The sequence below is a fragment of the Ostrea edulis genome, chromosome 6 (genome assembly GCF_947568905.1).
Source record: "Ostrea edulis chromosome 6, xbOstEdul1.1, whole genome shotgun sequence".
In the NCBI taxonomy this organism is placed as follows: Eukaryota; Metazoa; Mollusca; class Bivalvia; order Ostreida; family Ostreidae; genus Ostrea; species Ostrea edulis.
The window spans coordinates 46,422,303-46,435,541 of record NC_079169.1 but is presented as its reverse complement, the minus strand read 5'-3'; the positions used below and the strand labels follow the sequence as shown (position 1 = coordinate 46,435,541).

General features: G+C 36.3%; 2 protein-coding genes across 2 annotated transcripts in view; one reads left to right on the top strand and one right to left on the bottom strand.

Annotated features, from left to right (window-relative positions):
• Window positions 1-6,689, bottom strand: LOC125648099 (uncharacterized). The gene is made up of 5 exons (XM_048875022.2): window positions 6,600-6,689; window positions 6,289-6,378; window positions 5,891-6,108; window positions 5,672-5,803; window positions 1-1,808 (listed from the first exon to the last, which is right to left on the bottom strand). The coding sequence occupies exons 1-5, from the start codon at window positions 6,613-6,615 to the stop codon at window positions 1,665-1,667; spliced, it is 600 nt and encodes a 199-aa protein (XP_048730979.1). The 5' UTR covers window positions 6,616-6,689; the 3' UTR covers window positions 1-1,664.
• A 5,409-nt stretch (window positions 6,690-12,098) lies between these two features.
• Window positions 12,099-13,239, top strand: part of LOC125647541 (cytochrome P450 3A24-like) — a 15,505-nt gene continuing 14,364 nt past the window's right edge. The window contains exon 1 of the mRNA XM_048874252.2: window positions 12,099-12,348. Within this exon, the coding sequence (XP_048730209.2) occupies window positions 12,278-12,348 (71 nt within the window). The 5' untranslated portion in view covers window positions 12,099-12,277. The remainder of the gene's footprint in view (window positions 12,349-13,239) is intronic.

The following is a 13,239-nucleotide window of genomic DNA, read 5'->3' as shown; positions in this document are numbered from 1 at the left end:
ACAAAATTCAATTAATTTATGCATTTGATTCCATTTATGATTTTCTCTATATGTACAATAAAAACTCAAATTCACTGATTTCGTAAGAACAGAAAACGTAATTACAATCAGTAGATTTTTTTTCAAAAGGCGAACAGGGAATACAAAAGATATATAAATTGAGCAAAGGGAATTGCAAAATACAAATAAAATACAAAACCAGTAAATATCACACATGTTTCAAAGCGTAGCCAAACATGGTGCTGCTCTTTCTATTTACGTGATGTGACGTTTTGTAGCCTATCACAGAGCACGTAACGGCGTGTTTGGAATTAAGTTTCCTAAATTCAACTTCTTAATTTTGTGGGTGGAAAAAACAGAATGTGTGTTATCCAAGAAGTAAATGATACAGATTGTATTCTGGCAGACCACATACCTCTGCTTTTAAGTATTCACCGAACGAACTATCTAGAGTTCCATCATGCGTTTTGCTGCCTCGCCTATGTGTTATAGGACACATATTCGTGGGAGAAGATATTGGTAATAGCATGACCTAACACGCACATGGAAAGTGTTACAAGGATTTTGAAACAATAAGTTTGCAAATGAATTAGAGGTATTCCTAGATGTTCATAAACTTAATTGTCCATATTGTATTCTATGGTATCCCAAATGAATATCTTTATCAGCAATTTACATGTACCATTGACTTTTCACACAGAATGGTAAGATGCTTGACTTAGAAGTGTTGTATTCAAAGTACTATTTACAGGCAATCATGTATATGCATTCAATATCCATCACTAACTGAAGAGAAGACGGGGATAATGCAATGCAGTCAGTGTCGTCCACAAAAACTGGGGAGGAGTAATTGTGATCGAGTATTAGATTGTGGTTTTAATTTAGGAGTTCCTTAAACAATTATTTGATGAAAACAAGATATAGAAAAGAACTAGTAAATCTCCCTGTCCGACTCTTTGATTTGATTGACAATGAATAATTCCAGTGTTAAATATTTTACATAGTAAAATCTAAAGTTTTCAAGCTGGTATTTAGTTTGTGTATTCCTTGTGTCAAGACCTTTACATTGACACCAAAATCGTTGACCTGGTGACCTTAACATTGACCTTTGACCTACTTTTAGAAAATTCGAATATAAACAATATCTTTCAAATCGTAAGAGGTACTGCTTTTAAATCAAGCATGTGCATTTTTTTATGAGAAGACCCTTCCAACGATACCAGATTTGTTGACCTTGTGACCTAGATAATGTCCTTTGACCTGTTTTTGGAAATTAAAAAACTGCAATGTTTTAAAGTCCCACTTTGTTGTAATCCGGGGCATCAGTGTTGTTGATGTTTTTTAATGTATTCCTTGAACACCTCCGAATCGAAAACTGTCTACCGGTAATCTTCAATTAATAATATACAAAGCAAAGAGTTTGCATTGGAGGAAAATATATAGCGATGAAACCCTTCCATTGTCCACTGTAGTAGTAAACATCAATACTTCATGACAATAATTATCGGAACTGTAAAGCTCAAAAATATATTTTTGAATGCAACTGGGATTATTACATGTAATCATCTTGTTTATAATTTATTTCTAGAATTATAAACAAATAACACATTCTGAGACACAAACAGTCACGGCTGTGGGTTTGTGTATCACGGCTAGGTAAATTCTCACCTTCTGGAGTTTGAAATGGTAATTAAAACAGATGATACTGTAATAATTGTGATGATGAAACCGATGATAGCAACTGTGCTTACAACTAAAGCCATACATCTGTAGTATCTTCTCATGGGGTAGAAACTTTCTGTTTTTGCCTGCGAAAAAGAAATATTTGCTTCACTTCTGACCATGTAGCTGTATTGGTATTTTGGTTTTACATGTACATGTATACCTTGTGACATTTCTATATTGGAAACTGTGATTATCTGTATTAATGAAACTATGAGATATGTATCTCTCTATTCATCTATACATCTCTCTCTCTATCTATACATATTTGGTCACTACTTTGATTTAGCTTCTCTCAAAGTAAGTATAATATTGTCTTCGAAGGTATCTAAATCTTCGTATTGACCGAAAATATGTCATTGTGATATTTTACGATTGAATGATTTGGAACATTGAAATCGGCCATTCTTGTTTACAGCTAAAGTACAAGTCCCACTCAAAATGGATTAGAGACGCTAATTCTAATTGTACAACCAAAGACTGATAGGCAATAGCATGAATCTGAAAATTCACAATACAAAGACTGATAGACAATAGCATGAATCTGAAAATTCCCAATACAATTTTGTCTGATGTTGGAAAAAATCAAATGTTATAAGAACTTGATACTTTTTAATAATGGATAAAAGTATAAGGAAAATATCAAAATTACGTATTAGATACATGTACATCCAAACAAAAGTACGTACCATCTATCCTGTGTTTAGTAAACCAGAATGGATAAAAAAAAAAGATAGGTTACACGAGGAAAGCTGACAAAGCTTGTAACAATACTGTCTTAGTTTCTAAGACTCATTATTACAACTATATTTTAAACGAACTAGGTATCAATTCCATATTTAGTAACCCTACTTATACTCCAACTTTTCTTTTAAAAAAATGAAATTCATCAAAGTCATGCTTCAGTTTTAAACACATTTAATATCCCAGTCAATGAATGAAAGGTGAAGATAACGAACAGTGATCAATCTCATAACTCCTATAAGCAATACTAAATAGAGAGTTGGGCAAACACGGACCCCTGGATACACCAGAGGTGGGATTAGGTGCCTAGGAGGAGTAAGCATCCCCTGTCGACGAGTTACCGTACCTATACTGGATACCTAAACTTCACAAATCCCTTATAAAGATAGATACGTTTTTTGATCCAGTGAATGTTCTTATCTGTGCTCCTCATGAAAATATTAACACCTGTAAGGGAGACAATTCAAACGTATTGTACCACAACATATGACAGAAGTGGTGTAATTCAAATGTTGATTCTTAAAAGATTCTAAAGGCCGTTTAGTAAACTTGAAATTACAGATTAAACATTTCTCAAATCAACATCAAAACGTATGATTTTTCAACACTTTATATGACCATTATTTACGATGAATTAAAGTCTACATTTTGACATCATAGACAGTTCCCTTTTTCAATAAAAATAGGAAACAGAAATATTCATATAAAGTGATCAGTCATTAAGATTCATTTTGTTAAACACCACACTGATTCTACGCAAAAATACCCTGTAGTTTATAATAAAAAGATGTTAGAGTTCCTCACTGACAGTATCTGCAAAGTCGTTGGTTATTGGGTCATCCAATAGTCTATTGGAATTCCCATGGGTATGAATTGTGTTCCTTTACTTGCTGACCTGATTTCATATTCTTTCGAGGCAAAATTTATTCAAAAGCTTCTACATCAGACGAAATTGTAATTTCTTCTGGCCTGCAATTCGATATTTAGATATATCCTCCTAGGCACCTGATCCCACCTCTGGTGTGTCCAGGGGTCCGTGTTTGCCCAACTATCTATTTTGTATTGCTTGTAGGAGTTATGAGATTGATCACTGTTCGTTATCTTCACCTTGCATCGATGATGTTTTATCTATCAACAATAATCATTTTCATTCATGAAAGGTGAAGATAATGAACAGTGATTAATCTCATAACTCCTACAAGGAATACAAAACAACGAGTTGGAAAAATACGGACCCCTGGAAATACCAGACGTGGGGTCAGGTGCCTAGGGGGAGAAAGCATCCCCTGTAGATCAGCCACATCCCCCCATGTCTTGATTCGGTAAACGGAGTAATACGTAGTCAAAATCAGTGTGCAAAACGACCTAACGATCGGTATGAAACGTCAGACTGTATTTGACCCAAAGATAGGTTGTATTGGCAAACTTGATCATTATAACGACCATAGAATTTGCGAAATGTTGATATTAAACAAGACTGTTGAAACCCATGTAATATGTATCACCTTGTTTGCCTGACTCGCTACTGGCAAATACCTTGGTGTTACAGGTGTTTTAACAGAGACTGTTTAAAGTCAGGATTTCGCAATGTTATAATGATGTAGTTCACCGATACAACCAGTCATATCGTCAAATGCTTTCTGGCGTGTTTCATACCAATTGTTGGGCCGTTTTTTACACATTGATTTTGAATACAGATTACTCAGTTTACCTGACCAAAATATAGGGCTCACGGTGGGTTTGACCGGTTGACAGGGGAGACTTATTCCTCGTAGGTGCCTTATCCTGCCTCTGGTTAGTCCAGGGATCCGCGGCCGTGTTTGCCCTACTTTTAATTTTGTTTCTTTATAGCCAAATTATAGGAGTTATGAGATTGATCACTGTTTGTTATCTTCACCTTTTTGATTTGATTTTGCTGTTTTTCCGCCACACTCAACAATTTTTCAGTTATCTGGTGGCGCCCAGTTTTTGTTGGTGGAAGAGAGAACCCAGATACAATGTACCTGGGAAGAGACCACCGACCTTCCGAAAGTAAACTGGAAAACTTTCTCACTTACCGGCGCGAGCGGGATTCGAACCCGTGCCGACCAGATCTTCACCTTTTCATTCACTTTAAAGACGCAAGGAAGTGAATATAACGTTCTATTTTTTCTAGATTGTTGGGTGCTACATGTAGCTGGAAGCTTGAACTATTTTAGTCATATAATGAAAGAACTATGGGTACATGATAAGGCCTATGAATCACTCACTTAAATTGAAAGTACATACACTACATAAATTAAAAAATGACTAAAGTTAACAATAAAACTATGAAATTCATGAGTTGCACATGTACGACCTTCTGCTGCAGATGGGATGATCCTCTTATAACGGTAGCCTGAGAATGGGTCGATCGATTATGGAAATAATTCAGATATAAAATATTGCATGTATAATATACGTGTAAATAGTGCATGTAATTGGGGGTAATATTGAACATTTTCAACCCGAAAAAAAGTCAATCGAGACCGTGCCTTTAAATTTCTTTGTTTCTTTTAATCAATCGATTTCATCCATCTCGTCGCTGTAACGCACTTAGGACCGCATCCATTTCAATCGTATCTTTCAATATCTACGACGAACCGTAAGCACATCAATTCGACGCTTGCAGAATTTCACCCTTTGTCAAATAATGTTTCCCATTGCTGGATACCGTCACCCTGGAGAGCGTGGGGTTTCCCCCATAGGAAAACAATGCATTTTTAACAAATGTTTTCCCACAAATCCGATTTGTTCATCTTACATGAAAATTTATTGATCATATACATTGTTAAGTATGCTAGTACATGTATTTGGATTCAGTGCCAATAGCATGTCACCGTTTCAAAAGCTCTGCAGATCACGCCAAGAACTAAAGGACGAAACGGGTGACGAAGAAATATGCGGTATTGTACATTTTAAGAGTAATGGTACACAGTCAGACTCCTTACTAGTTTAGTCCTGAGACCAAAATAAGTAGGTTTACAGACTTTGGTTTCATAATGGATTAATTAAGTTAAAAAGCTATGTTTTTGCTCTTAGTCAGGTTAAAAAGGTGTAGATGTCAATAACTAATATCATGCATAATATTATGTGTTAGACCCTCTATTAACTTTATATCATACCTCATAATCAAATTAACGAACACAAATTAAATTCAAAATGAACTATGTCTCTAGATACATACCATGTACGAGTAGCAGACTGAGAACACTCCAATAGGACAGTTTATAATGAGACTAGTGATAGAACAACACCACATGAAGGCTAGCAGTTTTTTCTCGGGTGGATTTTCTATGTTGTTGCCATCCGTTATCGGCTGAAGATTACGAACGAGATAATTAAGTATTGAAAAGATGAACAAGTACATTCATATTCAAAATGACATATTAAATGCAATATTTACATTTTGGTATGGGAGATGATATACTTGGTCTTGTAGCCTATCATATCTCACGCTTCCCGTCCGCTCGCTGTACACATCATCATACTGAGGATTGTCTCTCAATCCTGTATAGCTGTGCCGATATTTGTATGAATTCAGACTAGCATACGGGTCTGCCTGGGAACCCTGTACGACATTTGTGTGGGTATCGCCTGGCGTGCTGATATTTGTTTTACTTTCTGTTACAGAGATAAATGATATTTTACAGAAAACAACAGATCAAGAAGAGTTTTACTACCTTAAATCTTTTTTTCTTTTTTTTTAAAATCTGATTCTTATGTTGACATGATGCAAAGAAATTTCAGGAAACAGATTTACTACAAAGTTATTATCATCACTACAGCATTCCTATAATGTACCTGTAGGTTCTTGAACAACATGGTCTGCAGGACTGTTTTGCAAGACTGGTTCCAAGTAGGAGGAAGTGGATGAACTTCTAAAATTGTTTTCTGTCTCAAAAAGATAAGTTTACAAACAATTCATTGAGTACGATATACATCAATATTCCCAATGTTTTAGTAAAACTTCCTAGTAACTCTGAACAGTTTTAAGTAAATCAACAGAAATTTTTACTCAGTATTCAAACAACCTCATGACAATTATATGTTGTACGGATTGTATTATAGTTCAACGGAGAGGCACAATAATATGAAGTTTAAAGAAAACAAACCTCCCATATCGTTCATACAAAATACTCGAATAAACACGGCATTGTGACACCAACTAGACTTCTCGTGTGCGATACAATCACTCAAGGATTCTACCAAAAGTACTTTAGTATTTCCGTTACAATGAATTGAGTGCTTGTAATACAGGAAATTGATTTGTCATAACAGTATGTGTACGTTTTACGGCTATACATGCCGCACAGAATCAGAAAGTAAACTATTCACGCACGCATGCATACATCGTCGGAAACCCACGGTCAGTCGCACTACGTTTACCACCCGTGGGACAAAATGCTGATATTTTCGCTGGCAGATGTGCCTCGGCTTCTATATGCGATTGGTCGCTTTACCATTTCTTATTGCGATACTCAACCAATGAAAAAGCCCATAATTTTCAGTGTTCGGGAGCATAGAAAAACATGTTTTCGAAGCGAAGATTTTGACTACGTTTACAAAGCTTTCGGGGAGATGCTTTATCTGCATTATTGAAGCGGATGGTGTATGTGTGTCTGGGGAAGAAAAGGCCTGTGTTACCAAGCGTTTACTACTGCGTACGAGTCTATGTACAGGTTTACATGTTCGGCACTCGTATTCTCGCCACTTTTACCCATCATACGGGAGCAATGTGCTATTTTTAACATACTTCGTATTTCATCGCTTTATAGGCCTATAGGTACATGTATGTTAAATTTACTTACGTATTAAGTTACAGCCGTAATTTGTTCCTGTTGTGTTGTCGGCACAATTGAATAAGTAATTATGACTTTCTTTACATAACTCTCTCGCGTTTACAATTGAAGTCTCACCTACGATAATTACAATATGACATGTGAACGGGATTGTAAGACTATATTTTGATTTAAATCTGCATCTAATTTTTAAATTGTATCATGCATGACTGATTTTATCCCCGTGCTATGTAGCAGTGATTACAATAAACATACCAGTGGCGGATCCAGGATTTCCGAAGGGGGGGGGGGGGGAGGGGCACATGTGAAAGTGAAGTAGTAGCCAAAATAATCAGCCATTTTGGGTGCCAAATCTGGAGTTTTCATCTATATATCCTTGATAGTGACACACAACAAAACGCACACACTTTCATGGGCGCCGCCATTACTGATCACACTTTGAGTTCCTGGAATATTTACGGCGATTGCCATTGGTCCTCGATAGGTCACGTAAGGTCATGCGTTCTAATGAGTTATGCGAAAATATCGGCGTTGTGTCCCACGGGAGGTAAACGTAGTGCGACTGACCGTGGGTTTTCGACGATGGCACGCATGATAAGTATATGTTGGTAAACTTTTCTCGAGTATCAAACGAATTGGTGACGAGCGAAGCTAGGGACCAAATCGAGTGGCGAGAGAAGTTTAACGTATATACTAAGCATAAAATCCAGAAAAGAACAAACCATACAATGCAATATACATTCATATTGACAACTAAAATCTCGATCTTGTATCTATATTCATACATAACACATCTTGGTATAGCTGCAGAACTGTAGCGTTCTGAAGAAATATTGGGACATATCTCTTATATGTCCCAATTGTTTTCAGAGAACAACAGTTCTGTAGTTAATTTTTGTATTCCTCGCATTAGAATCTTTTTTTTTTGTATATGTACAAAAGAAGCTTTCGAAATTCTAAAGCGCCTTCAGACAGGTTATTACTACCTCTTAGAAGTATATCTACAACATGATTTGGAAACAAATTTATAAGTTTTTGTATATTCACTTTTTGGACACAAAAACCTACATGTACGCAGCACGCAAGCTCGCGCGATAAATAACCCTTGTTGACATACAATTACGTAACAAGTGATTTGATCGAAAAAAGTTATGCAAGTTTGTACAAATTTAAATGTACATATTACATGTACGAGATAAAAGACACCACGGAGTCCTCCACATCTGCTTCGTACTTGGATATCGTATTGAAAATGGACATTAACGGCAAACTAGCAATTCAACTGTACGACAAACGGGATGATTTCAGCTTTTCCATTGTCAACTTCCCACATTTATGTAGCAATACATATATGTATTCCATTATCACCTGCAAAATGGTGTTTATATCGTTCAACTGATACGATACACAAGAGCTTGTTCTGCGTATGATCAGTGTTTTAAGTTGAGGCAGGCTACTGACAAAGAAGTGGATGTTATGTACAGAGGTTTTAACAGTCTCGTTTAAGGTCACTATTTTGCAAATTCTTTGGTCATTATAATGATCTAGTTTGCCAATACAACCTATCATTGGGTCAAATACTTTCTTACATGTTTCATACCGATTGTTAAGTTGTTCTTGGCACACTGATTTTAGCTACGGATTACTCCGTTGAGCTGAACAAGACATGGAGTCCATGGTTCGTGTGACCGGTCGACAGGGGATGCATACTCCCTCTAGGCACCTGATCCCACCTTTGGTATGTCCAGGGGACTGCACGCCCAACTCTTTATTTTGTATTCCTTGTAGGAGTTATGAGATTGATCATTGTTGATTATCTTCACCTTTCATTTAGACAATATGTGTATCCTACCGAAAGGCGAGGACAATCCAAAACTTTCCTTCACATCCCCTTTTACAGCTATTGGACACTATTGAAATTGATATTCATTTTAGTATACATATAAAGTTAATGAGATGTGTTGCAGACGATAGATACAAAGTATATCTCGAAAAATCATGAAATATACTGGGTACGACATGCTTGTGTCTGGAAAGCGTGCAGAATAGGATACCATCAGAAACCCGACAGATATAACAAGTATTTACAATCCAACACGATTTCGTTAGTCCTTTAGAATATAGCGTACTTTGAAGGATAACGACTCACAGTGACATCATAGTGGCACATTAACAACAAATAGATGTTGATATTATGACAACACGATCATTTACGTGAAATATAACTAACATGTTGACTGACAAAGATAGTTCTATGAAAATGAATATTACTGGTACATGTACCTATTATATTTTATGTTCTGTAATTTTGTTCATTTCTTTGTAATCGAATTCCGTATTATTTTGCATTTTTGTTCATACGTGTGTCATATCTATGCTAGATATTTATTTTCTACTTTATGACTAAAACTAAATGAACTATCATTATTTCATTTAATCAGTTTTCATACCAATGCGAGGATATATACATATTCATGTTGCCTATACACATAAATTGCCAACAGAGATTATGTAATTGTAGTATTATGAAATTGATCAATCACTCCATTGGTACATGAGCTATAATGGACGCATAAACCCACAACCACCTGAGATTTTTTGGTCGAAAATAGATAGAGTTTAGGGAATTTACTGCTAAATTCAGTAAACTCATGTGACCTATTGCAACTGGTTGTCGTCCCTCGTCATGTGTTAACAATTAAACATTTTTAACTTCTTCTTGATAACTACCAGTCCAATTCTTTTCATATTTGTTATGAAGCATCTTTGGAACAAGGGGGACATCAATTGTAAATTCCAGGATTCCTGCACCCCCTGGGACCTTGGGGGCGGGGCAAAAACTGCCCAAAATTGACCAATTTTCAAAACTCTTTTTCTCAAGAACTGCACACGTGTAAGAAAAACTAAATGCATGGTGATGTAGAGCAGGAAGGCCTCTACCAAAATTGTAAATTAATGATTCCAGGAGTTGGGGTTCTGACCCTAGGGCGGGGCCAAATTTGTTTTATAATCTTTATGTGTAAAACACTTAAATAACTTCTTCTATAGAGCTATTGATACTAGTTTGAAACTAAATGGATATTTAGAAAGAACAGGTAGTCCTTACCAAAATTGTAAATTTGATGATCCTAAGGATAAGGGTTGTGGTATCGAAGTGGGGCCAAAATGGTCAGTTACTATATGTGTGAACAATAGACATGTTTAACTTCTTCGTGATAATGGTGGCCGAGTGGTTAGAGCATAGCGCTCAAATTCACACGGCCTCTCACCTCTCGTCGGCACGAATTCAAATCCCGCTCGCGCCGGTATGTGAGGAAGTTTCCCAGGTTACTTACGGAAGGTGGGTGATCTGTTCCCAAGTACATTGTATCTGGGTTCTCTCTTCCACTAATAAAAACTGGGCGCCACCAGATAACATGTGGCGGAAAACATCAATCAATCAATCTTCGTGATAACTATCATTCCTATTCTTTTCAAATTTGGTATGAAGCATCTTTGGAACAAGAGGGACATAAATTGTAAATTTCAGGATTCCTGCACCCCGGGGCCATGGGGGACAAAAACTGTCCCAAATTGACAAATTTTCAAAAATCTTCTTCTCAAGAACTGCACATGTTTAAGAAAAACTAAACGCATTAAGATGTAAAGTGTGAAGGCTTCTACCAAAATTGTAAATTTCATGATCCCCGGGGTAGGGGTTCTGACCCCAGGGTGGGTCCAAACTTACAATACATTGTTTATGTGTAAGTTTGCTGATGCTGTATAAAATCTAAATGCATACTAAGGAATAGCAGAAAAAGATATACAAAAAATGGTGAATTTCACAACCCATGGTTTTGACTCTAGGATGGATCCAAATTAGTCATATCCTTTAATGTTTAAATGTTAATACACCTATTATATTATGTAAAGCCTTTCATCAGTGTATGCACTTATGAAGGCATTGAAGTTGTAAGAACACAACTTGTTTTATACTTCGGCTGAATGTTAAAATTTAGCTTAGATATTCAGAACATGTAATATTTTTCTAGATTTCATAGCCCTTGGGAGTAGTGATAATTTTTCACTAGTACTCAGGTGACCGATAAGGCCTATGGGCCTCTTGTTCATATTACAACTACTTAGTAAGTTCACAAGAACATTGTGCCATGCAATACAAGTACGATATATGGTTACATCACTACTTTTTGTTGACACCTCTTTATGTGCCTCGGTAAGACGACAAAACGCCAAGCGAAAAGAGGGCAAAACAGGTCGATAATTCGTGGATTTTTCTATGTCGTTTTTCTTCTGTCTTTTTTTTTTTCGAGGTGAAAAGTAGCTAAATTAGGTTTTGTCGTCGTTTCGCTTCGAAATAACGAAAAATTGTAAAATGGCACAAATCACCCCAATTTATTTTGATAATTCTGAAAGCACACCGTCTGAATTTGAGCATGCCATTTGTATCCATCTCGATAACTTCAAAGTTTATCATAACATAATGATGTTGGCACATAACGTAATGATGTAACCACATAACATAAAGAAATATTGACAAAACATAATGATGTTACCACATAGCATAAAGAGATAGCGACATAACGTAAAGTTGTAACCACATAACGTAAAGCTTTACCCACATAACGTAAAGATACTACCACATGACATAAAGCTGTACCCACATAGCATAAACAGACATCGATATAACGTAATAGTGTAACCACATATAAAGCTGTACCCCCATAGAGTAATGATATAACCACATAACGTAAATAGTATCGACATGATTTACTATAAGACTGATTTACTATAAGGTAGTAACGGCGTTCCGTAGTGTGTGCTTGCCATGCATTTTATCATGGTGTGTACATTTACCTGGACTTTTGAATATTTATCTCGCGACCTTATAGATGTCCCAGAACAGTTGTACCTATACGTATTTCACGTCGGTGATGCAATTCGACTGAGATCAGTTTGTGCTCGCCTGTTTTACAGATATTCGTTGACTAGCGATGGCGACACTAGGAGTCTGGTTGACTGGATTGCTGATTTTCATCATTTCTTTACTGATTCTGTACCTTGTGTGAGTAGCTTGTCACTTTATAATCACATATCGGAATATTCAGACACATGCATGCACATATAGTGATGTATGCACGTGTAATTTGAATATGCTTGTAGAGCTCTGGATTTTATTTCTCAATCACGGTCAATATTCCATTCAAATATCATTAATCAGACTGTTAATCGCATCCTGCTTAGAAATTATTTATCGAATTAAAGGCATGGATTTATTGTTCATATTTGCTAATAAAATTTGAAGTCTGTGTCACATTTTGCAACTTTAGTGTAAGTCTGGTATTGGACAGCCATTTCACGTGCGATTGTGAAACATCATTCCTCTGTTGTGATGATATACCTGTACGTGCACTGTGTTATGGGGGCATTTAAACACTGGCTACCTACGTCTAGGTTTACATTATGTACCACCTTTGTTCATTAAAACGAAATACTTCAGAAAGCTGCTATTACTAAAACGATTTATATATTGTATCTTTATTTGCGAAACATATATAAAAGAAAGAAAATGGAGATAACGGCATCCATGGCCATAGTTGTGCCCCGGATGCTCAGTGTTCCCTGGGAAAAGAAATAAATCGGTGTAAACTGTAGCATATCAAGTCAACTTTCCATATTCATGTAGCAATATTCCATTATCACCTGCATATGGTATCTCTCAACTGATTCGATACGCAAGAGCTTGTTCTGCATATGGTCAGTTTTTAATCGAGGCAAGCTACTGACAAACAAGTTGATGGTACATGGGTTGCATCAGTCTCGTTTAAAGTCAGCAAATTCTATGGTCGTTCTAATGATCTATTTTGCAAATACAACCCATCACGGGATCAAATTCTGTCTGACGTGTTTCATACCGATTGTTAGGCTGTTTTTAGCACACTGATTTTGACTACGG

What these genes read in the sequence shown, in the direction of transcription:
- LOC125648099 (XM_048875022.2), bottom strand. An exon ending in TGTTGTTCAAGAACCTACAG is followed by an intron (nt 6,109 to 6,288) that starts GTACATTATAGG and finishes TCTCTGTAACAG; the next exon opens with AAAGTAAAACAAATATCAGC. An exon ending in ATCATCTCCCATACCAAAAT is followed by an intron (nt 5,804 to 5,890) that starts GTAAATATTGCA and finishes CGTAATCTTCAG; the next exon opens with CCGATAACGGATGGCAACAA.